Here is a 26,903-nt window from a genome sequence, read left to right as displayed (position 1 = left end):
CTCGCTTGGCTTGCAACCGGTGCCACCAGCAGAAACTTCGATGTCATCGCAGTCCCATCCCCGGTCATCCCTGCGCGCGCTGCGAAAATGCTGGAGTTGAATGCAAATTCGAGCCTCCGCTACGACCGGGAAGACCTAGCACCCGTCGAAAATCGCGCGGTAAGGAGGCATTGTCTCCTTCCAAGAGCGTGCCGGAATCATATCCTGTGACGCCTGCTGGACAGCAAGATAAGGGTATGACAACCAGCGGTCCGTCAAGAGGATATGCATCGGAGTTGAATGGTGTACTCGAGGAGGCCGCATCTGAAAGCCTATTGGCTGGGAGCAACGATGACCAGGGTAGTATGTCGTTCTGCAATCCGATCAACAACTATCTGCTGGGAAAACTGCCAGGAAAGGCGGACGCAGTAGATATGTACTTGGTCTGACGTCTGGACGAATACTCACTACAGTCTTCCACAGACTCCCCGTTCTTCAATTCAAAATCAGATGAGCAGCTTTTTCTCGGTTGCAAGTCCCCGTTGCCGGATGGAACACTGGGTATGGCAACCGACTGGCCCGATCTTCCTCCCATACCGGTCCATTCTTCGACTTCCGAAATCCCTCCTCCATCAGTAAATCATGACGAAATCTTTCAGCACACTGCTGCTGCTAAGAGGGAGAACTTGGCTACTACAGCCTCTTCAACGTCATCTGCATCATTCACATTCTCACCATTGTTTTCGTCATCATCCTCATCACTGGTCTCGACGCCAACCTTGCCTCCGACAGCCGACATGAATTATTGTCGACTTTTAGAGCTGAGCACTACACTACATGAGTACTGTTCTCGACTGATGACTGTCCAAGAAGCTCAAACGGACTCTTCAGTCAGTTCTACCCCAATGATCGACCAAATCCTCGCTGTCACCCAATCACTGTCAGAAATGTGCTCTACTGTTCCCTCAAAGTCTAGCGACAATGATCAGGATAAGGGCTTTCATCCCCAGTCGATGCTTCCTTACGCCCATGCCGAAACTGATCTTCCTTCCGATGTACCATTTCGATCTCCGCCGGACGGGGCAACGGTCCTTCTGATTCTTTCCTGCTACCTACGCCTACTTCATCTCTACAATGCGGTCCTATCCAGGCCATCTGCAGTCGGAAATGGAAATGGGATTCAGCCCTTATGTTTCCAGATTGGTTGTTTCTCAACCCCCATAACGTCTTCAATGAGTCTCCTGGCGTGCGTGATTTCGCAGATGCTAGGCAATTTCGAAGCCACCCTCAAGAGCCTTGCTTCCAGTGTGGGTCATTCAACATCGCCTGGTGTCGGTGAGGGTGATCCGTTATGGCAATCGAAGACGGATAAAGGCACAGAATCCAGTGTTGCTGTTCTCACACGGACAGCCTTGTCAGAAGTATGGACACTGCAGGCCAATCTCCGCCAGCAGCTTCAAGCGATGAACTCAGTTCATGACTGAACATTGTCGCACTTCATGGAGTCGATCTTTTTCATGTAATAATAGAGTGCATTAGACCGGGCGATAAGCACGGGGGTTGTATATAGTACTTAGTGATGGTGGTATTAAGGAATTTGGGAGCGCTTGAAGTTACTGGCACCTTCGAAAAGACTACCTTCTTTATCCAAAAGAAGATAAATCTACTACTATTTAACACATCTTGCTAGCATTCGTGATAAATGCTATTGAAAGGATGGATTCATCTCAAGTACATGTACCAAAGTACTACACCGTCCGTAATGACAGTTGTGTGAATCTGCATAACCGCTTGCAGGATGCATCCGCCCCTTCCCACACCCAACACCGGCAGGTGTTGGACGTGTCTAGCCTTGCCCGCCATTCACACCATGGTCATCACTGTTCAACTCTCCTCTCACATCCAGCAGATCGCCTTGGTGATATAATCCCGCAATTAGACTACATTGGACAATGTTTGAGTTGCAGAAACAAGTCTCATGTCGAATATTTAAATGTCGCCGTGTTGTTGCGAGCGATTCGCGTTTCTTTACCGGCACTTGTGATGGCCTCAAGGTGTGACAGGAGAATATTGCTTTCCAACTCCTCAACAAAGCTCGTCTAGGGTCCGGAAAATACTAGTAGACTTGATTCCTTAGATTGACAGATTACTTCAATCATCAACGTCAAAATTGCCTGGGGCGTGTGCAAATCAGTTTCCTGGGTGAGGTGCTTCATAAATTTGAGCACCACAAGCAGAGCATTTCAGTCAATTACGGCACAATACGGCGCTTACCAACAACACAAAGCTGGGCAATCAAAGCGAGTAAACGACATAAGTATATGGAAGACTCGTGATCTAGTTTTACATATTGACATTGTAGGACGTAAATAGAAGCGTTGTGGAAAGGGCAGAATATAATGTCGGTTAGACCTTGAATGGGCATTGTCAATTGCCACTCGACGAGTTTAAGCAACGCGTTTGAAACGGTTTAAAGCTGGGCCAGAGATGTGTCCATGGGAAGGTCATTCCTCAAGGATAATACGGAGTATATTTTTGTTGATTTAAATCTCTGTGGCGGTGTTCTGTATTAGAAAAACTAGAGGTCCTTAGGTAGGTAGGTAGGTAGTTGACAAGTGCGGATTAGGTGTGAATTGCGTGCAGGTGTGACACACCCAACACCGGGAAGGTGTTGGATGTGTGAAACCGCAGATACCTCTAATACTAATCTGGCAACTTAATTCATGAATATCTGCAGCAAGTACCTCTTAGTCTAGAGCCATGGCGATGACGCATCAGGGTCGCTTCACTGATCATGGAAAGAGACGTGATACATCTCTATTCGAGTACATACTATGCTTACCTATCTATCTAGGTAGGTAGAGATATATGAAACTGACGATATGTGCGATCAATCCAGCCAAGAGACGTCCGGCCAGGAATGATCTCAAGACCGGAGGTCATCTAGTCCAGTATCCAGATCCCTGCGCATGTGATCGGGTGTCGGGGCAGTCGGCTGCGTGATATCGTAGACGTGCTCACCGCATCCTAATAAAATTGATACATGTTACTCGTGGAGTCGTAGCGTCATCGACAAGCCCGCCGCATGCCGACAGTCCGACACTGACCATGACCTTGACTAGCGCGCAATGCAAATGGTATGATCCTCGGCGGCGACGGTTGGCGCCCTGCGCCTTGTGCAGTAGCCAAGTTGCTCCCCTGTCGAATAGCCAACCAAACACGCAAAGTAATCAATTTAAGTTGTACTCTGGAGCGAGTGTTTAAACCTGGGTTATTCGGATCGACGGATCAGATCTGGTTTCGGGAGTCCAGAATGTCGGAGACTCGAACGTTCAAGCCAAGCGAATGCCGGTAACTTACATCAACGGGGGTATCGATAACAGAATATTACATACCGTTGTACGGAGTATCCTGTCATCGATAACACATGGAAACGCATCGACACGGTGCGATATCAAAGAGCAGAAATCAGAACTGACTGATGATAACTACCTATTTGTTACTGAATAATTCCTAATAGCCTGGGTCGCAGGCCCACAGGGGCAGATAGAAAATACTATGAGAGACGATGGAAACTGGAAGAGGCTCGAGAGAAAACTGAATGAGACTGGATGAAGGCTAACCTATCTACCTCTTTAACCCCGAGAACTATCTACATGAAAGATCCGAGCTCTACGTATTCACATCAGGGAGGCTGTCAGAGTGCTGCAGAAAACTCCGTATGGCCGAGTCCGGACAGAGGTCCACCGGGCCAACTCCGATGGCGAGGGAGGTACCCGAGGTAGGGCTCGGCATGCATCGTACTAGCGGCTGAAAATATACCTAGGTAGGTTCTCCGTACTTAAGATCCGAGGGTTTTGTGTGAAAAGGAGCCAGAATGAATTCAATACTTACACCGTACGAGGACAGAGCGAGTACCCGAATGGACTCAATCACATTAGTGCAAAGCTGTAGAGATCTGCCTTGAGGACCATCAACTGACTTGGCTAGCTATGATGGAAAACTGCGTTACCTGCTGTTGAAAGTAAAAGCGTTGTTTCACGTAGTGTGCACTTAGGGTTGGGGTGAAGGCAATGGCATCAAGCCAGTGGAGAATAAGGATAGGCCAGTTGGCCGATCCATCCATGCGGTAGACTAGGCCAGTTGGTGCACTAATAAGGTTGAAAGCAGGTAGACAAAACAGTTAACACGTATGCCAGCTGACGAACTGCCTTGAGCAGCTTGACAAAATAACCTTAACCAGTAGTAGGTACATCAATGCTAATCTATTTCGCTCTTACCCAAAGGACTCTCAGTAATAGCCCACAAAACAAATATTTATTGTGATAATTGAATCAGGAGAGCAAGCATCAGGTAAAACATTTAGATACGAAGTACAGGACAACGAGTAGGCCTAGTAACACACACCTGTCGACTGTTGTCGACACGAAGCATTATAGAGGAATCCAAGTACACAGGACCACTCCAGGGAGGCCGAATAGAACTATTGTGACAGCGATGGGAGTACATGATGGCCCTTCTCCGTCAACGTCGCCGTCACCAGGTTCTCCATGGCCGCAGGTAACCCAGCGGCTCGTGCAGCATTAAGCCATGAGCCAATATCTATCGAGCGGAGCATAACTCCGTGCTTTTTCTCCAAGTAGACGCCAATATCGCCCACGGGAATCTTTTCCGCTCCACAATGGTGAACAAATCGCAGCATCGACTCGGCCGGCGTATCAGGTCGCGCAAAGGCATCAATACTGCGAACCAGCTCCTCACACACACGGAGCGCGACATCTTCCACGGGAACGAAGTCGAAGGATCCAGACCAATTCTCCAACACAGGAACGCCCTGAATTCGGACGGAGTACTGAAGAATAGTCTGAATCAGATCGGTCGACGGAACCCCCTCGCCGATGATGTTTGAGGGTCGGTGGATGACACACGGCAGATGGAATTGTGTTGCACATGACTCCAGATAAACCTCACTAGCCCACTTCGAAGCTATGTAGCCCATTGAGCCATCGTTTGGAGGAGGGAAGCGCGCCACTGATTGTGGTGTGAGGGTTTCAACACCAACCAGCTGGGCCACTCCGCCCGTGGAAATGTAATGCAGTGGGATACGACGACGGAGGGCAAGGAGCGCCAACTCGCGCGTTGAATGGACATTAGCATTACGCAGTGAATGATAAGTCTTCAGGAACGACACATCGGCCCCAATGTGAATGATGGCGTCCACTCGCTCCCCCAAGGCATCCCACGTATCTGGAGGAAGCCCCAAGCGGGGTTCTGTCAGATCACCGGTATACACCACGATCTTTTCGGAATCAACGGCCAATGTCCGCGGACGATTTGCGTTTGAGGACCGAACGGCGACGCAGTGAATACGGGAAACGCGAGGGTCATGGGCTAATCGCCGAAGAAGCTCGGAGCCCAAGAATCCAGTTGATCCTGTCAGACACACTTCAATCTTCTTCATGTCGCTGCGTCGAGCCCTGACTGGCGGCTTAGACTCCATCGCCTGTCTTTCCAGTTCGCTTGGAGTCGATTCTGACTCCCAGTCAATCATGTTGACGGACTGTGCGACCTCCTCTGGAGCAAAGCGAGCGGCCATCCCTTGCACGGTACTCGATAAGAACAATTCATGAAGTGGTACTTGACGGTCAAAGGCCTCGGACAACAAGGCATGCACGCGAACCAGCAACAGCGAGTTCCCTCCCAGCTCGAAAAAATCAGCAGTTGGGCTCCAAGAGTCAGGAAGGTTGGATGGATCTAGGCACCGCTTCCATACACAAACCACCGCTGCTTGTGCAGCAGTGAGTTTATGTGAAGGAGCATCCGGGGACAGAGAAGGTAGCGGCAGCGAATCCAGCGCACGTCGGTCCAGCTTGCCATTGGGATTCCGCGGAAGATGGTCCACGACTACAACTCGCCGGGGAATCATGTATTGGGGTAGAGGGAGGGTGTGCACGAGTTGGTCCAGGAACGCTTGAATGTCACCCGATCCATCACTCTGTCTTGCAGGAACAGCAAAAGCCACCAAGAATCGTCGATCTCCCTCCTCATCGTGGACTCCTCGAACTGACACCACGGCATCTGCCAGACGCCCATGAGCGGCACGCAGGATGGTTTGCGCAATGTCCTCCAGTTCGATGCGGAAGCCTCGTAGCTTTATCTGGGTGTCTCCGTCCATTCGGCCCAAGTAGAACAGTTCTCCCGTCGGAAGCAGCCGACCCTTATCGCCGGTCCGATACATGCGGCCGCACTCCACGAGCCCTGCATCTGATTTTCCATATTTATCTACCAGGAATCGCTCGCGGGTGAGTTCTTCTCTCCGGAGATAGCCCTGAGAGACCCCAGCGCCTCCGATGACAATCTCTCCAACATGCCCGATGGGAAGAGGACGTCCGTTGGAATCCATGATATAGGTGACATAGTTTGGCAACGAGGGGCCCACACTAACTCGTGACAGTGAGATCACGGCAGGATTCCAGGTATCGATTGATAGACAATTACTTGATATCGTAATCTCCGTTGGGCCATATCGGTTGATTAGGCGGAGACCCGGACGTTGAAGGGCATGGAAGGATCTGATCAAATGCGCAGGAAGGGCTTCACCTCCAACAAAGGCGAGCCGCCAGAACGAGCTACGCTGTAACACATCCCCACCGTATCGGAGAAGTGCCGCGTACTCTGATGGAGTCGCGTAGGTGTAGGTGATATGCTCCCGTACCATCAATCGCGCCAGCTCAGTGGCGTCGTAACGCAGCTGCCGGGATGCCACCACCAACGTTCCACCACCAACAAGAGGCTGTAACATTTGGTCCAAGGACACATCAAACCCAAGCGAACTTTGCTGCAGAACAGTCTCACGGCCGACTGAGAACTGATGTCGAATGCCTAGAATTTGGTTGACAAAGCTGTCATGGGTCAGAAGAATCCCCTTTGGTACACCTGTTGAGCCACTAGTGTACAGAGCGCAGGCCGGTGACGTGAATTCTGACCTGTCAGGAACAGGCAAGGAGGCAAAGGAAGAAAAGTCAGAGAAGGTGACTGGCTCAGTGGTCGACAAATGGAACTTGCGCATCGTCTCTTCCGTCGCTTCATGGTAGATGAGGACCTTGGGTTGGCAATCGTCAAGAATAAGCTGCAATCGAGCTGCGGGGTTCTGCGGATCCAAGGGGACATAGATCGCATTCAGGCGCCAAATAGCAAGCAGATAGCAAACAGAATAGATTGTAGGCTCACAGAATACGGCGACATAGTCCCCTGAGCGCACTCCATGTGCCTCCAGCGTAGCTGCAATGAACTCAACATGGCTGAGCAGCTGTTTGTATGTGAGGAATTGGCCGTTGTGATCCTTGACAGCTGTCTCATCCGGTTGTGCGGCCACCATTTCATCAATTCGACGGCAAAGAGTCGCACTCTCACCAAAATTCAATTGGGGCCCCCTTCCCAACTCCAACGCGAGGTTGACATCCTGTTCATTGTAGATGGTATACTTGTGGAGAGGCCAACCAGGGTTGGTTGAGCATGATGTCAGAAGGCAGATGTAGGCGTCCAACAACATCTCCAAATCGTCTTGAGTGTAGAGGTAGGACTGTGACTGGACATCAACCAAAGTGGTTCCATCATCTTGTTCCTCGACATTAAAGATCAAATCGTAAGGATTGCGGGCATCCTGGAACCGTAGCAGCTCTGCCTCAAATCCATTTGTCTTAATTTTGCTGGTTGATCCCATCCGGTAATTCATGAGAATCTGAAACAGGGGGCTTTCCGTAGTCGACCGCGGGACAACAAGCGCATCCAAAAGAACGTCGAACGGGACACAGGAATGCTGGAGAGCCCGGTAGGTGACATCGCGCGTGTTTTGCATAAGCTGCTCCAAAGAGTCATGTTGACCGAGCTCAAAACGGAGTGGAAGGAGATTCACGAAAAAGCCTATCGTCTCGAGGAAGTCCGAGTCTGTGCGGTTGGCGTCCGTGATGCCGATGCAAACCTCTGTCAGGTCCAGCAACCGAGCAAGGAGAAGCCGTAGAATAGCGAGATGGCCGTGGAAAGGGGTTGCTTGGAACCGTCGCGCCATGCTTCTGAAGGCATAAACAGTCGACGCGGGGATCGTCTTTTGTATTCCGTGTGTAGCATATTCAGTCAATGTCCGTCGCGTGGCAACCTGGCAGAACTCAAATAGAGGCACCGGGGATGGCAGCGTCGAAAACTCCTGCTTCCAGTACGCGAGATCCTCTGCCATCTCATTTTGCACTTGTGCTCGTTGGCGTCGCGCAAAATCAGTGTACTGACAATTCAAAGGAGGGAGATACCGGCCAGAGAGTGCTGTGGCCAAATCCTTGACAAAGATTTGTGCACTGAATCCGTCGAAGACAATGTGATGAAAGCCCAGAATCAGAGTGTGAGTATCTGGCGCATGCGAGAACAACACTGCGGCCATACATTCTCCATGTTCCAGGTCATATGTGTGATGGCAGAGTCTCTGAAACTCTCGATCAATATCTTCATCTGTCGCTGTCTCTTTTTCTCTTTGAGTAAGCCGGAAGGGAGATTGGTGCAGAATGTTCTGATACGGCAGACCACTCTCTTTATCCACTAGGAACGCCGAGCGAAGAACATGATGGCGACTCACAACAGCATTGAAAGCCTCATTCAGCGCACTGACTGTAGGACCACACACCCGGTACACCATGGTCACGTTGTATGTTGACCGATCTTCTAGGAACTCTCTTAGGAACCACAGTCGTTCCTGGGCAAAAGACAGTTGGCATGCCTCGACCACCTCTAACTCCGCTTCCTCTTCATCACACGAAGTTTCCACGAAGTCGGTCGTTTCTGGAGGGGTTTGAATCCCTTGGGATGAAGCTGAACTCGTGGGGTATATTTCCGAGGTCGTCGCCGTGGTAGAGTCAAGCAGTTGACTCGCGCTCGAAGATGATGTCTCTGAAGTAATCGCCGCCTGCATTGAAGGATTCTGCAGTTGCATGTAGCGATCAGCGGCCTCCTGGCAGAGCATGGCCGGTGAGGCGTCGCCGAGGATGCGCAAAACCGGCACGTCCATATTGACCTCCTTCAGGAACCAAGACCGCACTTCGACAGCCATCAACGAGTCAATTCCAAGGTTGATGAGCGGCTGAGTAGTATTGATTTGCTCCGGGGGAACCTGAAGAATTCTGCCGAGCTTGTCTGCAAAGGCGTTCAGAAGTACCTGATTGATCGCGGTCAGATCCTCGGCCTCTTCTAACTGCTTTTTGAGTGCGACAACGGCAGTTGCGGCCTGCTCAGAACCACCTTTCTCGCGGACAGCATAGTGGGAGAAACGTGGATTACCAGACCAGAAGGCCTGGTTTCCACTACCATCCGATGATTCGGCGACGCGATGCAGACCCGTGATGATCTCAGCGGAGACTTCTCGTTGGTCAGGACGACCCGCAATTATGGCCTCTGTGAACATGACGTGAAACTTTTGTTCCGAGATAGGCATGTAGTTGAACTTGCGCAACGTGGATTCGTAAATGCCCGTTTGTGAGACGTATCCTATTCCCAGAACCATGCCAATGTCAAGCACAGAACCTGCAAGGCCTTGCCGTTTCCGTCGAGCAGCCAGACTTGTCATGAACAGATTTGCTGCGCCATAGTTGGATTGACCACGATTCCCCACGATGCTTGCCAGCGAAGAAAACAAAACGAAGAAATCCAGCGTTGGCGACGAGAATAGTTCATCTAGATAAGCAGTGCCGGCAACCTTTGGATCAAGCACTTTCTGGAGATCCTCCACTGTCATATCGTTGAAAAGACAATCCGAGAGCACCATTGCCGCATTGGCTACTCCGGCAATGGGAGGTAGTTGTCGCTGGACCTGATCATACATGGCGTGAAGAGCTTGCTTGTCGGCAATGTTTAGTTCGAACAGATGAACTTGAGCTCCCATGCGTTTCAATTCTTCCAACCACACTCGATTGACATTCTTTGAGTTGCGACTGGTCAGTATGAGGTGGCGAACACCATTCAGCACCATCCAACGAGTAAGCGATTGCCCCAACCCGCCAGTGCAGCCGACGAGCAGATAAGATCGATCAGATCGGAAGAGGCTGCCGGCATCAACGGGTCGCACGAGCGTCTGAACGGTTGTCACGGCCGTGAAGTCAATCACGGAGGCGATATCAGCGAAATGTCCCGCGCCACTGACCTCGGAGAGAGGTAGGAGCCGAGCAGTAATCTCGTAAGATGATGTTGAGGCGACTCTCAAGGCCTCCACAAGCTCGTTTTGCGAGATGCCTGCCTTAGATGAATATGTTCCGGACGGGATTCTGAAGATGTCGCGCAAACGAATGGTGTGGTCACAGATCAGTAGCTCGCCCAGGACATGTGTTTCGGCGCTGCAATCGAGTATGAGATCAACATTGCTTGGAAGACGACCACTGATGTGCCGTTTGGGAAGCAGGCTAGGAATATAAATGGCACCTTCATGCCCTGGAGAGAAATGCACGATAGTCACCTTCAGATTTCGCACAGGGGCGCGATCTTCAACAAGTCGACGGATAGCTTGATCTGGACTCACGAGAAGGATATGTCCCTGAGAGGATACCTGGTCGACAACTGAATTGACGACGAGTGCGAGAGCAGTGAGCATGAGATAGTCTGGCGTCGCAGTGGAACTGTCAATTGGAACAGCATGGCTTGGAGGAATCCACGAAAGTGATCGAATTTGGTGACTCATTGCCAGAACAGTCGTGCCAGTGGGCAATGAGTAGCTTCGATCAGAATCCTCCACCTTCCCAATGGACAGGTATAGTGGACCATTCCCGTTCAGGAACAGGCCATGGAGAAGAGCGTACTGCTTCCGGACCAAGAGCAGAGTATCGTCTTGACGAGGAAGATCGGTCTTCTCACACCATACATCAGCGCCATCGCCAATTACTTCCACTGGATGATCATTCATGAGAACATCTTCTGTGACTCTTCTCCTGCTGGCGTTGAGGCGACGGTTCAGAGGGTCGTTGGGCAAAATTCGGGGGATCAACCAGCGGCCCTCCTGGAAGGCGACTTCAGGTTCGACACTCCACAACAACCGTTTGGATGGAAGATCCAACTTATCCACCAAAATGAGGCGTGCCAGCGCAGTTGCAATATACACTGCCTTATTGTCGCAATCACTGACAAAATCAAGGTGCTGCATGCGAATGTGAGTGTATTCGTACATCAGAGATCGTCCGAGCCCAATACTCATGTTGGCGTAGGGATTGGTATCACGGGCGCCAGACGTCACCCACAGCAACTGGCGGCTTATATTTAGGAGTTTCTTCAACCCGGTGAGTCGTTCATCGTTCATGTCCCACACCACTGGCTGTTCCAGATCAGCTAGGCACACAACTGCGACGGCAGAGCCTAGATCGGAGTGAACAATATCCTCCAACCGAGGCACAATGACAGGTGAGTCAATACTCCAACGTCGTAGAAGAGTCGAAACCTGCTCTGCCAATGTGTGTACGCCAGCAGTTTGGCCGCCGACAAGTATGACACGATCCACCGTGAGTGACGGGTCGGATTTGGCCAGTGGGTTTCGCAGCAGCTTGACATCAGGATCCACTGCCTGGGATAGCATCACCGAAGTCATATGCTTGGACACGTCTTCAAAATCAGTCACCCTCTGATCCACTCCAGAAAAACCGGTACGGATAAGAAGGTCGTGCCATTGAGGGGCACTTATTGTTGGAGCAAATCGTCGGCCATCATCAGCACCCAGCCACCATCCAGGTAGGCCTGACATCATGAACTTGACTCTGAGAATATCGCTCGTCACCTCGAGGAGGAGTAAGAATCCGCCTGGCTTTAGCAATCTGCGTACATTTTGCATTGTATACTCCAGCTTCTTTGTCGCGTGCAGCACATTCGAAGCGATGATCATGTCATAAATGCCGTCCTCAAACCCTTGAGAAGATACCTCCTCTTCGATGTTGAGGGGCCTAAATGACATCCGCGATGCCCACCTTGCGAACTGTTGTTGGGCGTTCTCGAAGAAGCCGGTGGATATGTCCGTAAACACATATTGCTCGAACTTGTCGTCGAGATGCTCCAAGATTCCCTTGGTTGCTCCGCCTGTGCCAGCGCCAATCTCCAGAATCTTCATGCGCGGGTACCGATGAGCGATCTGTGCAGCTACAAGACTGAGAGCTTTGTTGGCCCGCTGAAAACCCAGCCCGTACTTGTAGAATCTGTCCAGGGTATTATTGGCGATCATATGCTCCAGTATAGTAGTCTTTCCCCGGACCACGTCCGCAAGGTGTTCGCCAACGGCGGAGATCAGCTGCAGATCCACTACATCTGGATGTTGCCGAGCCTGAGCAAGCAACCACTCGTGCGAATCACCTTTCCATTCCGGCCGGATGGTGGGGTGCTGACCGCTTTCGATCAGAGGGAAGAGATAGTCAATGAATTCAAAGATGCGTTGATGATTCCAGACAAACGAATCTATCTCGCTGCGATCGATCGCAGCATTGAGCTGGCGTAGATAAGAGTAGGAGAGCCTTTCGCAGAGGTCCACGAGTTTCAAGTCATCAGCGCAGTCAGAGACCAAGTCGGCTGACCCGAGATCTGCCCCAGCATCAGCACGCCATACAGTTTCCGCGAAGAGCTCGCAGTCGTCCTCAGGGGTTGGTGCGTTCAACATCGTGCAAGTGAGGCCCTCCAATTGCACACGTGGACAGTTCTGCGCGAAAACATCGACATCCGCTGTGACTGTCTGTGGGCGAGACTCGGTGATTGTGCACTCAATTGTCATCTTCTGAGCTTCAAACTGAGTTACCGGCACGATACGGAGTGATTGAAGATGCGTGGGCACGTAGGGGCCGTGCAGAGTGCCGTCTCCTGGCCAGCAAAATGCAGCAAAAATTGTTTGAAACGCAGCATCTAACAATGCTGGATGGATAACGACGGGCATTTCGCTATCGGATGGGATGTCCCGTGCGTAACCAGTGGCCCGACCAGCTCGGCGCTCCACTCGATCGAGACGACGGAAGAGTCCTGTGTACTCCAAGCCGATTTCGCTGAGTGATGCGTAGAATGTTTCCATGTTCACCGACACCAAAGAGACCGGTTCTTCCTGCGAGGGCGGGAGCTGGAGCTGATCTGCTGGATCCAGATGAACTTGCACAATACCAGAGGCATGTCGTTGTGAAGGTGAACCATTTTCATCAGACGTAACCGAGTAACATGCGAACTCAGCCTTAATCAAGGATGAAGTGACGGACTTTGGTCGAAGATGAAACATGACTTCGACTCCCTTGTATTCCGGGAGCGCGATCGCCCGATCAATATTGACATCCGAGAGATGTATCATGAAAATACGACGATCGCCCGCGAGTTCGAGCGCGGCCTGCATCGCCATTACGAGATAACCTGCTGCGGGGAAGATAACCTGCCCTTGAACCTTATGGCCCGAGAGCCACGGGGATTCAGAGACGCGTAGGATGTTCCTCCAGTGCATTTCGTGGTCATGGTCGTCAGAACAGCGTGTCCCGAGAAGGTCATGCCTGTTGATCCGACGTTGGCGATACCTTCTAGATAGTCGGGACTCCTTCCAGAATCGCTGACTGTGATCCCACGGGTATCGCGGCAGCGATAAGTGGTTCGAGAAAGGTTCTTGGAACGACAGATCGAAGGCTGCGGCGGCGTATGCGCGAAGGTCGACCGAGCTAGGACCAATTTCTTTCCATAAGAAGCCCAATGCGTCGGAGAATGCCTCAACATCGTGTTCAAACCGGGCGAGGGTGCCACTGTATGGGATTGTCTGGCCACACTCGTCTTTTATCGTCTGGGTGGCCGGTCCTTTCAATGCTGGATGCGGTCCAACTTCCACTCCGACAGCAAAAGGACCATGTAGACGCGACGCTTTCTGAACAGCCTGAGAAAAGCGCACCGTCTGCGCCATGTTGTCGCCCCAATAATCGGCCCGGAGTGACTCGATATCTTCCTCAGTGACCATTTCTCGTTCATGCACACTTGACACCCAGGTGAGCCCGTCGGAGGGCTTCGAGGGACTGATGTTTGCGGCCCGCAAAGCCGCAAGATATGGGTCAAGACACGGAAGCATTTGATGGGAGTGATAAGCAGTGTCCACTTTTAGGAGGCGGCAAAAGGTTTCATTCTGCTCAAACATGGCCTTGGCTTCGGCGATGGCATCTTCGTCTCCAGAAAGGGTGACAGACCGGGGTGCATTGCTGGCAGCAACGGCGATGCGGCCTCGGAATTTCGCGGCAATCAAGTCCTGTGCCTCATCGAAAGAGATACCTACTGCCATCATGGCTCCCTTTGCGCATTCTTGGCCTCTGGCGAACTTTGCGTACAGGCCGCGGTAGTATGCAATGCGAATGGCGTCCCGTGCAGAAATCATTCCCGCGGCATAAGCAGCAGCGATCTCTCCAGATGAGTGACCAACGACAGTGTGGAATGAGACATGTGCAGCCCGCAAGAGATCAACGAGCATCACCTGCACTGCGGTGCATAGTGGCTGCGAGAGTGCGGCTTCTTGAATCCGAGAGGGTTCCTCAACCTCGGTCAACTGCGTTTCTATAGTCCAGTTTGGTCCATCCGGAAGCTCGTCCAGAGACGCCTGAAGCGCTCTCAATGTTTCCCGCGCCATCGGAGAGGACCTAATTAACTCCCGTCCCATACACGCCCATTGAGCGCCTTGGCCGGTAAAGATTCCCAGAATCCGATCCGAAATGGGTGCTTTCTCCTTTCGCTCTCCAAGTGGAGACGCGGCGAGAGCGGTCTCAAGTTTTTGCAGAAGCCTGTTCTTGTCTGTACCAGAGAAAACGGCCCGGGTTGAGTGTTGGGATCGCCGAGAGGACAGAATCGACGCTATCTGATGGAGAGGCAGAATGTCATGAGATTTAATCAAAGTGATGTACTCCTCAATGAATCGAGTCAGTGATGTCTCCTTTGCCGCCGAGAATGTCAGTGGGATTGGTAGCATGGTTGGTGACGATAGACTCCGGCTTGGACTGGATGCAAGATCATAGCTCTCGATGATAACGTGGGCATTTGTTCCTCCGAATCCAAAAGAATTGACACTCGCCCGACGAATCTTAGTCTGTCCAGGCCAGGGCAGGGTTTTGGTTGGGACCCGCAAATGCTGCGCAAAAGGAACAATTTCGGGGTTCATTTCCGTAAAGTGCATGTTGGGAGGGATTTCAGCACGACGAATTGCCTCAGCGGCTTTCAGAAGACCGGCCAACCCTGCGCATCCTTCCAAGTGGCCGATAACAGTCTTGACTGAGCCAACATACATCGGCTCCTCTGCCGTTGAGTGGTCGACGAAGAATGCATCATGGATGGCGCGCGCCTCGATGGGATCGCCACGGGGGGTTCCGGTTCCATGCGCCTCGAAGAATTGGCAACGATCTTCAGGACGCGTGCAGTCAAGACCCGCTCTTTGATAGACTTGCCGAATCAGAGCCGTTTGTGATGCTGCGTTTGGCATGGTGATGCCCTGCGTTCTGCCGTCCTGATTGACGCCTGTTTCTCGAATGATATACTCCACAGGATCCCCGTCGGCCAAAGCTTGGGAGAGTGTTTTGAGAATGACCGCGGCAAAGCCTTCACCACGGGCATACCCATCCGCTGCAGCGTCCCACATTCGAGATCGTGCAGTAGGCGAAAGCATACGAAGATTCGACTCGGCAATCATCATCTCCGGTCCCAGAATGAGATTTGCCCCGGCAGCGACAGCAATGTGACATTCCCCTGCTCGGAGAGCTTGGACAGCATTATGCAAAGCAACCAGACTCGAGGAACAGGCGGTATCAATGGTCATGGACGGGCCTTTCCAGTCGAAGAAGTAGGAGATCCTGTTCGAAACGATGCTACGAGCAGTCCCCGTAGCCATGTACGTGGGCATATCCTCCGGGTCGCGGACCTGCATTTCGTGGTAATCGCCAGTCATCAAGCCGACATATACGGCAGTATTCGATCCCTTCAGTCCGGAAATGGTAAGGCCAGCATCTTCAATTGCCTCATAAACGGTTTCAAGGAGAATCCGCTGCTGAGGATCGATTGCTTCCGCTTCTCTGTGATTGATGCCGAAGAAGTCGGCGTCAAAGGCGCCGACATCATTGCTGAGTAAATAGGCATGGTCGACATTCGTGCTGCCGTGTCGCTCGCCGTTGGAGTGGTAGAATCCTTTGCTGCTGAACCGGGACGAAGGAATGCGGGCGAGAAGGTCTTTCTGGCTGCAGATCACCTCCCAGAGCTGAGACGTGCTGCGAATGTCACCGGGAAATCGACAGCCGGTGCCAATTATGACAATCGGCTCCGGACGAACTTTGGAAGCCATTGTAAGAGGAAGGAGATTTTAAAGAGAGACGATGTATGGCTTGGATACGGTTGAATGTATGCTGAGTACACAGACGACTTAGGGTACAGGTAGCACAATGTCAGTGTTGAGGTCGATAAATGTTTGAAAAGAAGGTAGAGCACCGAAGTATGTGGACATTGGATCTCTTGCAGTACCATGACATATATGTACCTATATGGAATATGGTCATGCATCTATCAAAATAGCAACCAACGTACTATTTTTTGACAGCAGCCACATGGCTGAGGTAGGTCTGAAATGCGCCGAAACCCTAGGCATAAAGCTCGGTTCAACGGTGGTGGATACCAACACACTTGCTACAGATCTTAACTACGACCCTTCACCAGAGAAGTCGATTGCAAGTTGACAAGTACGTGTCCACTAAGATCAGGATGGGCTGGTTCTTCAAGTCAGAGTTTTTCGATTTCGAGTTCCTGCGCGTCATCGGCACGGCTCCTGTTCAGGGAGCCGAGGTTGGTGAGTGTCTGGAAGCTGTGTCGCGTATTAGGGATGGGGACATCAACAGTTGGTACAATGTTTGGACCGATTTGGCAAGCCGAGCGCAAAGACTGGGAGAAGATGCGCTGCAGGCAAACGACCGCGAAGCTGCGAAATGGGCTTTCTTTCGTTCATCCAACTACTGGCGCGCGAGTGAATTCTTCCTTCATTGCAACCCGTCTGATCCACGCATCGCGCAAGTATTCGAGCAGAGTGTGTCTACTTTCAAACGGGCGATCACCTTGCTAGATGGCCCTGTCCTGAATATAAGCATTCCATACGAGGATATCCACCTTCCTGGATATCTCTTCATCCCACCGGCGCACAAACAATTGGCTATCGGGACCCCGTTGATCATTCACACAGGAGGTTTCGACTCCATTGGTGAGGAGCTGTACTTCTACCTGGCGTCTGGAGCCACTGAACGAGGATACGCGGTCTTGATATTTGATGGACCGGGTCAAGGAGGGGTTCTACGATACAATCGCAAGCCTTTCCGGCCGGACTGGGAAACTGTCATTGGCAAAGTGTTGGACTATGTGATTGACGTCCTTCTTCCTGGTCCTGCGGCGTCCTACAAGATTGATCCGAACAGAATTGCTATCTTTGGAGCCTCCATGGGCGGATATTTGGCTCTTCGAGGAGCTGCGGATTCTCGGATTCGGGCGTGTATCTCTTGCGATGGGTTCTATGACATGTTTGACATCACCCGCACGCGTATGCCATCGTGGTTCATCAATGGCTGGATCAGCGGCTGGATCAGTGACAATGCCTTCAACTGGGTGGTGGGACTCTTGGCACGTCGAAACTTCCAGTTGGCGTGGGAGTTTGGGCACAGCATGTGGGTGTATGGAGTTGCGACGCCGGCGGACGTGATGCGCCAAATGCAGAGCTTCACTCTGCGCCTTCCGGATGACAAAGAATTCCTCCGAAGCATCGAAGCGGCGGTTTTCGTGACCGGAGCCAGGGACACCATGTACTTTGCGCCGGACGTCAATGCGGAACGGATATTCGACAAATTGCAGCATCTGCCCACAAACCGGAAAAAGTTGTGGGTGGCTGGCGGCGTTGGCCAAGGAGGCTTACAAGCCAAAATCGGTGCAATCGCCATCAAGCAACAGCTTGTGTTTGCGTGGCTCGACGAGCAACTCCAAATCCACCGAGGAGTGGAATCCGCCGAAACGAAATAACCGTGTAGTACTACTCGTATTGCGTCGGGGACAATGAAGTGGTTTGCTTGGAATCAGGGTCAGATCGTTTCGAGATATCTGTTGTGTAAATAAACCTATTTGTACTCGAATGCTGGTACCTGTTACCTGTGACTACTGCCTGGTAGTGAGCTCTGAATCGGATCTGACCTCGGCTTGGTTCCTCTTGGCATTTGATGAAACCCTAAAACACCATGGTCTTTGGAACACTATACACCTATACTCCCAACGCAAGGATCCTGAAGGTATCTAAAGGGTTTTGTTCTTGTCCATGTCGATAACAGATACTTAAGCATGCGTAGATCCTGGCGGCAGCCCAGATCAATGGCCTCAACATCAATCTTGCTCCCGACTTCCGAATGGGAGTCACGAACCGCTCGGCCGAGTTTCTCACGAAGTTTCCGATGGGCAAGGTTCCCTGCTTCGAGTCATCTGATGGAACTCTCCTGTTCGAATCCGATGCAATTGCTCAATATGTTGCTGACTACGGTCCGCATCGCGAGCAACTACTCGGGCGTAATGCTCTCGAACGCGCCTTGATCCGACAGTGGATTTGCTTTGCAGACCATGAGATCATGGAGTCTGTCATTGAATTAGTTCAATGGCGAGTGGGGATGACTACCTTCGATGCTAAAGTTGAGCAGCGATACATGGCCTCTCTGCGCCGGGGACTGCAGTGCGTTGAAAAGCATCTGTCAACCAGACAGTGGCTCGTCACCGAAGAAAAAGTGAGCCTCGCAGATCTGTCCCTTGCGAGTGCTCTGTACTGGGCCTTCATGCAGATTATTGACGCAAAAATGAGGGAAGAATTTCCCTCTGTGACTCGCTGGTATCGCGATGTTATAGCCCAGGAGGAAATCCGCAGTGTTTTTGCAGATGCGACTTTCATTTGTGAGAGACGGGATCATCCTTGAGACTAGACTGTATCTAATACATTCAATAAACTCAAGCTCTGATATAAACAAGCTACTGTTCTGTGGCTGATAATGACACACTTCAGTCTAACTCCGTTTTTCGGGTTGTCGCTCACAGATTCTCACCATGTACCTCCCTTCACTGAGCTGCAACGCCACGCGAAACACCGTTGATTCGTCCTGTCCCGGCACGTATTTTAGCGTAAACCTCCTCAAGAGCGAGACTATGCTTAGATGTATCTCTTGCAAGGCGAAATGCTTGCCAATGCACACCCGACTACCAGCAGAGAATGGATAGAAGGGTAGATCTCCGCGCTTAGATCCAGTAGCTGGATCTAGCCAGCGCTCCGGAAAAAATTCATCTGGCCGGGGCCAAATAGCCGGGTCCAGATGCAAGGTGGCTGTCGTAGGAAAGACAGTGGTGCCTTTAGGAATGTGATATCCTAGCAGTGTCACATCTTCAGGGGCCTCACGCGGACTGCCGCTTGCCATTGCAGCGTATAGCCGCATTGTCTCATCAATGCAGGCTTGCAGATACGGCATTTGAAGGGCCTTCTCAGCCGTCGTTTCCTCGGCCGGATCCGGGTAAGACCTATCAATCTCTTCATGCAACAGTGCCAGCTTGTGCGGATGCTTGGCAAGAAGCATTAACATAAAGATCTCGGTGTTAGCAGTGGTTTCACTACCGGCAGTCAAAAGTACCACCACTTCGTCTTGAAGATCTGTCGTCCGAAACGGCGAATTGGGACTGTCGTCGACTGCCTCCACGAGTTTCTGCAGCAAGTCATGTTTGTGTTCTGTTTTCATGATTTGCCGTCGTCGGTCGACAATACCCTTCGTAAACTCATCAATGTAAGGATCGCGGGTAGGGAAGCCCGGCAGGCCCTTTAACCATGGCAGGAATTGATAAATTCCAGAGAGCAGCAAACTGTACTCGATCTTTTTCGGCAAGGGATGGCTCCCTTGCTCAACCACGTGGAAAGATTCTCCGAACGTCGTCGCTCCAATTATATCGACCGCAAGGGCTCGCATGAGACGATAGATATCCACAGTTGCTTCTCCCCCATTTCTCATGCAGGCGTTGTGTAACTGATTGATCGCTACGCTGATGCAATCGCGCATGATTGGTTCCATCCCGCGTATGTATCGAATTCCAAACCCGGATGAGATGAGTCGCTTGCGCACCGCATACGCCTTCTTGTCTGTGAATGCCAGCAAAGTGGGACGTTCAGGATTCTGGCGGAAGTTGACATATATAGCATTGGATTTTGGCCAGTCTTCCGTGATGAGGATACGCCGGACGACTTGCGGGTCGGAGATCGCAATCATGTTAGGCGCGAGAACGACAATGGGGCCGTATTTCTTGTGCAAATCTTGCATTTTCTGGTGGCTTTGACCTTTTGTGATGGCAAGAACCAGTGGCCATTGAGACAGCTTGTGTAGCTGTGAACCTGGAATACGATTTAAGGGCGAGAGAGCGGCGCGGAGAGTCTGCAGATATATAGGTTAAGGACTAATTTCAACTTAGTTTGGCGTTCTCTTCATCTCACCTGCCAGAGTCGAGGGAGAAGAAACACGATTAATCCTGCCACAGCCACACTGCGAAACAATCCTGCTGTTGACAGGAATTGAAGATCGGCGACGGCCGCCGCCATAGTGATCGCAGATGATGCTGTTTTGCTCGAAATGAACAAGATTTTTAGCACAACAATTGATAAATCTAGCAACGCTCTTGGGCCATACTGCACTCAAATGGCTGCGCGCGCCTTAATTACTCCCGGTGTTTATCGGATCACTTGTGAGTTGGTATACATATGACCTGTTGGTTGCCTACGGTCCGTCGCTCGCCTATGATCCGTTGCTCGTCCCTTGCCTTCGCTACAGCCAAAATCCACCGAAAATGCTCCGACATGGCACCATTCTCAACACACGGCCACACCCAAAGTCCCCTTTTCTACTATAATTCTTCATCTTTGAAAGTTTGATTCAATGAAATATGAGAATATGTACTTTAACGAAACTTCAGCAACAAATGATCTCGACATGGCCGACCCAACTCCCGACACAAAATCCCCACAGCAAACATGGCGATTTGCGCTTGTCTTCTGCGCCTTGTGTTTGACTATATTGCTCGCGGCCTTGGAAACATCCATCATCTCGACAGCACTACCCACGATTGCAGCGGATCTCAACTCCGAAACCCTTTACGTCTGGACAATCAACTCGTACTTGCTCTCTTCGACAGCCTTGCAACCACTTTTTGGCCAAGCAGCCAACATCTTCGGTCGGCGCAGTCTTACCTTACTATCAGTCGCTCTGTTTGCGTTGGGCAATGGTGTCGCAGGGGGTGCTAAGACGACGGCAGCATTGATCGGGGGACGAACAGTGCAGGGCATTGGTGGAGGCGGAATCATCACGCTGGTCGAGATTGTGGTTTGCGACCTGGTTCCTCTCCGCGAACGGGGCAAGTATGTCGGTTTGATCGGGGCAATGTGGATGATTGGGGCTGTAACGGGACCAATCCTGGGTGGTGTCTTCGCCCAGCATGTGTCGTGGCGCTGGATCTTCTACATAAATCTGCCGCTGTCTGGGGCGGCACTGGCTTTACTCATTCCGTTCTTGCGGCTGCGCTATCGGCGGGAGGGTAATCTCATCGATCGTCTGAAACGCGTCGACTTCACTGGCAATACCATCCTCGTCCTTGCTGTGGTGGCTATCCTTCTATCTCTGACCTGGGCAGGCACTGTCCATGCTTGGTCTTCTTGGCGCACGCTTGTCCCCCTGATCTTGGGGTTTGTTGGTCTGATGGGATTCTTTCTTTATGAGGCGACTCCGTTTGTCAAAGAGCCTACAATGCCCTTGCGGCTCTTCACTAACCGAACATCCGCCACCACGTTTGTCCTGAGCTTTTTGCACGGTATTATTCTCTACTGGGTCTGTTTCTTCTTGCCTGTATATTTCCAAGCTGTTCTTGACGCATCGCCAACTCGGTCGGGGATCATGTTGTTTCCCATTGCTACCACATCCGGCCCCTTTGGCGTGTTGGCAGGAGTTCTCATTTCAGTGACCGGCCACTACCGTGCCTTTCATTATCTCGGTTTTGCACTGATGACGATTGCATGCGGCTTATTCTCCTTGTTGGACGAGCAGTCCTCGATCGGTGAGTGGGTGGGATTCCAGATTTTGTTCGGCGTGGGTGCCGGTTTCATCTTTACGAGCTGCCTCCCCGCCATTCTAGCAGCTCTACCAGAGAGTGAAGTGGCCACGGCAACAGCAACCTGGACATTCTTGCGCAGCTTCGGTTCCATCTGGGGTACAGCAATTCCAGCCGCCATATTCAACTCCAAGGTGAATGATCTCCTATACAGGATACCAAATGCTGCTACGCGCTCATTGTTAGCTGATGGTGGTGCCTATCAAGGCGCCACAAAAGAGTTCCTTGCTCCGTATCGTCAATCTCCTGAGTGGCCAGCCATTCTTCATGTCTATCTGGAGAGCTTGAAAACGGTGTGGTATGTCTCAATTGCATTTGCCGGAATTGGTGTCCCTTTATGCTTGTTGGTCAAGGGATTGCATCTTCGTGAGGAGTTGAACACTGAATTCGGTCTCGAGACCGAACCGAAGACGCAAAAGGAAGTTGCTGCAGAACCCTCTCCCTGAGGTCTCATCTTTTGCGAACATGACTTGTATATTTGTATATGCATGCTTTGAGCAAACAAAAAAAAAAAAGAGCATAATTGAGAATGTGCGTGGGAAGTAACTCTTCTCGACTTCGGTTCTGGTTTGTTGTGCACACCGAAACAAGTACTTCCTACTTCCTCCTTACTACTTACTACTTATCAGCTTTTGTAATAGTTCCACAAATTACAACCGTTCAACATTTCAACATTTCTAATGTTGAAGCACTACTAAAGACCCGGAATCTGTGCTATTTCGTCATTCAAGGATCTGACGGATCGAGGTAGAACTTCTTAGCCTACTGGCTGGAGGCTACAACTTAGTACAAAGCATCTTTCAAAAAAATTACTACCAACATCATTGACTCGATTAACATGAACATGTAGCCGCGACAGTCGTGACTCGTGAGAGAAGATGGGTCTTGGGTTTTCCTCTCTCCTCGGGCTATCAAGCAACAAATCCATCAATCCAATGTGGCTGTTAGGGTTCCACTCACACGTGACTTATTCGCCCTTCACTGGATCTTTGGAGGGCTGCTTCGGCTGGAACCCTGCTCCCAAGGATAATCGCAGTACCCAGTGATGCTGCCTATTCAGGTAAGTAACTAGTCCGTATTCATTAATACGGAGTAGGTACGGAGTCATGGCGTACCTCTTGTGGTCAATCTGTAGTCTACGGAGTACCTAGCTACTCTGTACTCCATACTCGTACTTCGATACATAGCGTCGAATCATGAACTACGAATCTAGGTCAAACCCCCCGATAGGACATTTGAGTTGGTGGTGTCAAGCACATGCGCTTCAGCCCGAGACGGCCGCGGGCCTGAAACCGTATGTACCTATGGCGCGACGCCCTGTGACCACGGCAGGATCAGGCGACCAGGGAGGCACTTTCGGTATGAGATGTCTGACCCGGGATGTGCGGAAGCCGAAACCCGAACCTTGACAATGCCTGGACATAACTGATTTGGCATGTCGAAGCTGCTCAAACAACTTCAAGGAACCCGCCAATCAGATATGCAGTACAGAGTACAGTAGTTGACTCAAAAGCAAAACAATGGCAACGAAATTATGTCCAATTACTTACTGACTGCTGTTGAGCTTCCTCCAGTGTACCGACTACCGAGTGGTCTACATAACCTAGCCTACTTTTTTGTCTGCACTAACTAACTAGTTAGATTTCGAAATTTGCTGGCTAGTTACCTAACCCAGAGAAAACCTGATCTAGAACATTTATTCTCTGAGAATTCGAGTTCTTTGGCAAAAACCTCGTTTACTAGCTAATTCGCGTACTCCGTATTCGTATTTTCCGTCAACAAGGGTATGGTGTACATACAGTACTTATGTAGTGTACGAGTACTCGTACGGAGTACGGTATTACTCTGTTCATATTAGGCGGATGTCGGGCTTGGCGTGGGAGGCTCACGTGAATCGATGAAATGCCCCCACTTCAGAAGGAAGAGCCCCCGATAAGCTCCCGAGGCCAAATCACCCAAGTACCCACAGGCATCGGCACCAAGCTGTATGGGACAACATCTTCCATTTACACTAGACGATAATTAAGTGGTCAAAGGTATATCAAAGTACTTGCAATGTAAGAGTAAGAATGCTGGTACAATACTTCGAATAATACGGAATAACTACGTGAATCGTTTTTATGGCGCTCGATTGAGCAAAGCGGATCTGTTGTTTGGTCATTTCCTAACCAGGAAAACCAACAGAGCAGAAGGTAAGGTGGTTCGATTCGGCACGTTCGGCGGGTTTCATGGGCAGCCGCCTTGAGATTCATTCACGAAACGCATCCAGAACGAACTTCTTCTAACGTCGCCTTCATTGCACTCTGCAGGCCTCTAATCCAAAGAACTCGACATTAGTATCCTCGCGACTCGATTGCGGTCTTCGAACTAAGCAGCACCGAACACTAACCGTCAACATGGCGTCGGGACTTTTCTTTGATCCATTAAAGCTTCTGCGCGTCGCGCCCTTGGTCACCACCACCTCTTCGCTCATGTACGCCTGGGATGAGCACTGGTTCCTTTCCGGCTTCCTGCGCCCCGAATACAAGCAGCACAGCGATGCAATGCTTCCTCGTTATTTCCGCCGCTTCTTTGAGCAAGGCATCTGGATTATCGCAGGCCTCAACACCCTTACTCTGAGCTCGTCCATCGCAAATCTGTTCATCGACCGGCCGGTGCTGAACAAACTCGGATCGAGTCGTTGGTACTGGGCAGGGCTAGGTTTCACCGCGCTCCATTTCGCTTTTGTGCCCCTCATCGCCTATCCCATCCGGGATATCATGGAAGATCGCTCCAAGGGACAAAGCACCAAAGACTTGACGCGTTGGCTCGACATCCACCGGATTCGCGTTCTTGTTGCTGACCTACCCGGCTGGGCGAGCTTCCTTGCGGCTGTATTGACAACTTTCCGATTGTGATTTGGGTACTTGTGGGAAGGATTCAGCGGCTCCGGCTCTGTACGACTTCCCGCCAGCAAATGAGCCGACTACAGATGCTGGATTTGGCTATACAGTTTAATCCACCGAATGCCATATATATTAGAGGTCCACCATCCGTAATAACATTAAATCTTCGTCGTTCCAACAACCTTATCCAATCATCTGCCAATTGAGCCCATTCATCATGGCTGCTCAAACTCAGTTGAACTTTTCTAGTCTCGAGAATGGCCATTCCAAGTTTCTAGAAAACGATGTTCCGATGCAAGGTGATGGTTTCTACAATTCGCATGCGGCGCTCCAGGCTGCTGCCATGCACCGAGCGCTTCCATTGTTCGATGCCATTCCAGCCAGGACCATGAGGGAATCTGATAGGTTTACTGTTGCCGAGTATGGATGTGCCCAGGGAGCCAACTCGTCAGTGTCCCTGCAATCTCTCTCTCACTCCCCTCCCTAAAACCCTCTCTCGGTTACTAAAGATATTGACAGTCTGTTACCGGTCGAACGTATTATGAAAATACGCCTCTCCGGAGACGATGCAGAAACGGTCGAGGGTCACTTCATCTTCTCAGATCGATCCGGCAATGATTTTAACACCCTCGTGCAAACCATCGAGCGGGCGGAATTTCTGAAGAAGCCAACGATCTTTACTTCGATGGTGGCCAAGAGCTTCTACGAGCGCGTCGTTCCCAAAGATTCAGTTGACGTTGGGTTCTCCCTGGCGACTCTACATCATCTGCAACAATCACCAGCATTCGTGTCGACACAGAACGATGCAGACAGGAGCTTGGAATTGAACCGACAACAGGCGCACCGAGATCTCGTTCGATTTCTGACTCTCCGGTCCCAAGAGCTGCGACGAGGCGGCTCATTGATCGTCTCCTTCGTGAGTCGATCGTCAACTGGAGCCCTCAATTATCCCAATCTGATCGATTCTTGCCGACAAGCCATCGTACAAATGGTCGTGGAGAAGAGAATATCCCCGGAAGTGGCTGGTGCTTTCAGTGTTCCTACATATGATCGGACGTTCGAGGACGTTCAAAAGTCCCTGGCCGAAGTCAAGCATCTCTGGCAAACGGACGAAATGTTTGAGGCGGAAATCACACATCCAGCGTACGATCAGCTGCAGAAGTTACGAGCCAGTGGCGCCGATCCTGAAACAGCCAGCCAATCTTATGCTGATACCGTGGTGGACTGGATGATGGCCGTCATTGCGGGATACTTTACGAAAGCGTTGCAGACCGCGGCGCCCCAACTCGACGGCGATGCTCGTCGGACATTATTGACGGAATGGAGCAACCGAACAAAGGACGTTTTTCTGCAGCAGCATCGTGACAGTAAAGTGAGTTGCTGGTTTATTTTTGTCAAACTTCAGCGTCTATAGATTCATTGCAATTGTCGAGATGATATTGGTTGTCAGCAAGGATTCAAGCTATTTGTACTTGATCCCTGAAGGTTGAACATGGAACGGACTCAGAGCCACTGAAACTCGAACTGAAATGAAGAGAAAAATATATCAATGTACCATCCTGAAGTCATGTATCTGATGATGTGTTGATATTACATTCCGGCCATCAGCTTCCTAGCCGCGTTTCTGTTGTCGAATCATCGAAATCACTCTCAAAGCTTTCGTGCCAATAACCCTAACCCTAACCCGCTGCGAGTAGTTATCTCTGAGACCGACCTCCAAGCCTCTGGCGCAGTGTGGGACTTCAGAACTTCCCCGTCATCTTTGGAGATTCAGAGTTTCCAACAGCTATGATTTCCCGGTCCTGGGGCTGCAAGTGCTCCCAACAACCAACATCCAAGATTTCCACCAAAACCGCC

The 26,903-nt window shown here is 51.0% G+C and overlaps 9 protein-coding genes across 9 annotated transcripts; 6 read left to right on the top strand and 3 right to left on the bottom strand.

Moving 5' to 3' along the window:
- Positions 1 to 542: 542 nt before the first annotated feature.
- Positions 543 to 1,463, top strand: VTN31DRAFT_3139 (uncharacterized protein; the record flags this gene model as incomplete). The annotated part of the gene is made up of 1 exon (XM_069403385.1): positions 543 to 1,463. The coding sequence occupies one exon, from the start codon at positions 543 to 545 to the stop codon at positions 1,461 to 1,463; it is 921 nt and encodes a 306-aa protein (XP_069262572.1).
- A 2,999-nt stretch (positions 1,464 to 4,462) lies between these two features.
- On the bottom strand, positions 4,463 to 11,587 carry VTN31DRAFT_3138 (uncharacterized protein; the record flags this gene model as incomplete). Its single annotated transcript, XM_069403384.1, has 1 exon — positions 4,463 to 11,587. One exon carries the CDS (start codon positions 11,585 to 11,587, stop codon positions 4,463 to 4,465), a length of 7,125 nt encoding a protein of 2,374 aa, XP_069262571.1.
- An 89-nt stretch (positions 11,588 to 11,676) lies between these two features.
- On the bottom strand, positions 11,677 to 16,306 carry VTN31DRAFT_3137 (uncharacterized protein; the record flags this gene model as incomplete). Its single annotated transcript, XM_069403383.1, has 2 exons — positions 11,677 to 11,733; positions 11,819 to 16,306. 2 exons carry the CDS (start codon positions 16,304 to 16,306, stop codon positions 11,677 to 11,679), a joined length of 4,545 nt encoding a protein of 1,514 aa, XP_069262570.1.
- Positions 16,307 to 16,565: 259 nt separating this feature from the next.
- On the top strand, positions 16,566 to 18,015 carry VTN31DRAFT_3136 (uncharacterized protein; the record flags this gene model as incomplete). The annotated part of the gene is made up of 2 exons (XM_069403382.1): positions 16,566 to 16,574; positions 16,651 to 18,015. The coding sequence occupies 2 exons, from the start codon at positions 16,566 to 16,568 to the stop codon at positions 18,013 to 18,015; spliced, it is 1,374 nt and encodes a 457-aa protein (XP_069262569.1).
- Positions 18,016 to 18,227: 212 nt separating this feature from the next.
- VTN31DRAFT_3135 (uncharacterized protein) lies at positions 18,228 to 18,947 on the top strand (the record flags this gene model as incomplete). Its single annotated transcript, XM_069403381.1, has 2 exons — positions 18,228 to 18,278; positions 18,336 to 18,947. The coding sequence occupies 2 exons, from the start codon at positions 18,228 to 18,230 to the stop codon at positions 18,945 to 18,947; spliced, it is 663 nt and encodes a 220-aa protein (XP_069262568.1).
- An 87-nt stretch (positions 18,948 to 19,034) lies between these two features.
- VTN31DRAFT_3134 (uncharacterized protein) lies at positions 19,035 to 20,327 on the bottom strand (the record flags this gene model as incomplete). Its single annotated transcript, XM_069403380.1, has 1 exon — positions 19,035 to 20,327. The coding sequence occupies one exon, from the start codon at positions 20,325 to 20,327 to the stop codon at positions 19,035 to 19,037; it is 1,293 nt and encodes a 430-aa protein (XP_069262567.1).
- Positions 20,328 to 20,936: 609 nt separating this feature from the next.
- VTN31DRAFT_3133 (uncharacterized protein) lies at positions 20,937 to 22,607 on the top strand (the record flags this gene model as incomplete). The annotated part of the gene is made up of 1 exon (XM_069403379.1): positions 20,937 to 22,607. The coding sequence occupies one exon, from the start codon at positions 20,937 to 20,939 to the stop codon at positions 22,605 to 22,607; it is 1,671 nt and encodes a 556-aa protein (XP_069262566.1).
- Positions 22,608 to 24,557: 1,950 nt separating this feature from the next.
- On the top strand, positions 24,558 to 25,058 carry VTN31DRAFT_3132 (uncharacterized protein; the record flags this gene model as incomplete). The annotated part of the gene is made up of 1 exon (XM_069403378.1): positions 24,558 to 25,058. The coding sequence occupies one exon, from the start codon at positions 24,558 to 24,560 to the stop codon at positions 25,056 to 25,058; it is 501 nt and encodes a 166-aa protein (XP_069262565.1).
- Positions 25,059 to 25,263: 205 nt separating this feature from the next.
- VTN31DRAFT_3131 (uncharacterized protein) lies at positions 25,264 to 26,460 on the top strand (the record flags this gene model as incomplete). The annotated part of the gene is made up of 2 exons (XM_069403377.1): positions 25,264 to 25,493; positions 25,566 to 26,460. 2 exons carry the CDS (start codon positions 25,264 to 25,266, stop codon positions 26,458 to 26,460), a joined length of 1,125 nt encoding a protein of 374 aa, XP_069262564.1.
- Between the last annotated feature and the right edge of the window lie 443 nt (positions 26,461 to 26,903).

Source organism: Thermomyces dupontii, assembly GCF_041956625.1.
Source record: "Thermomyces dupontii strain NRRL 2155 unplaced genomic scaffold VTN31scaffold_2, whole genome shotgun sequence".
NCBI lineage: Eukaryota > Fungi > Ascomycota > Eurotiomycetes > Eurotiales > Trichocomaceae > Thermomyces > Thermomyces dupontii.
This window is presented reverse-complemented; position numbering and strand designations above follow the sequence as displayed.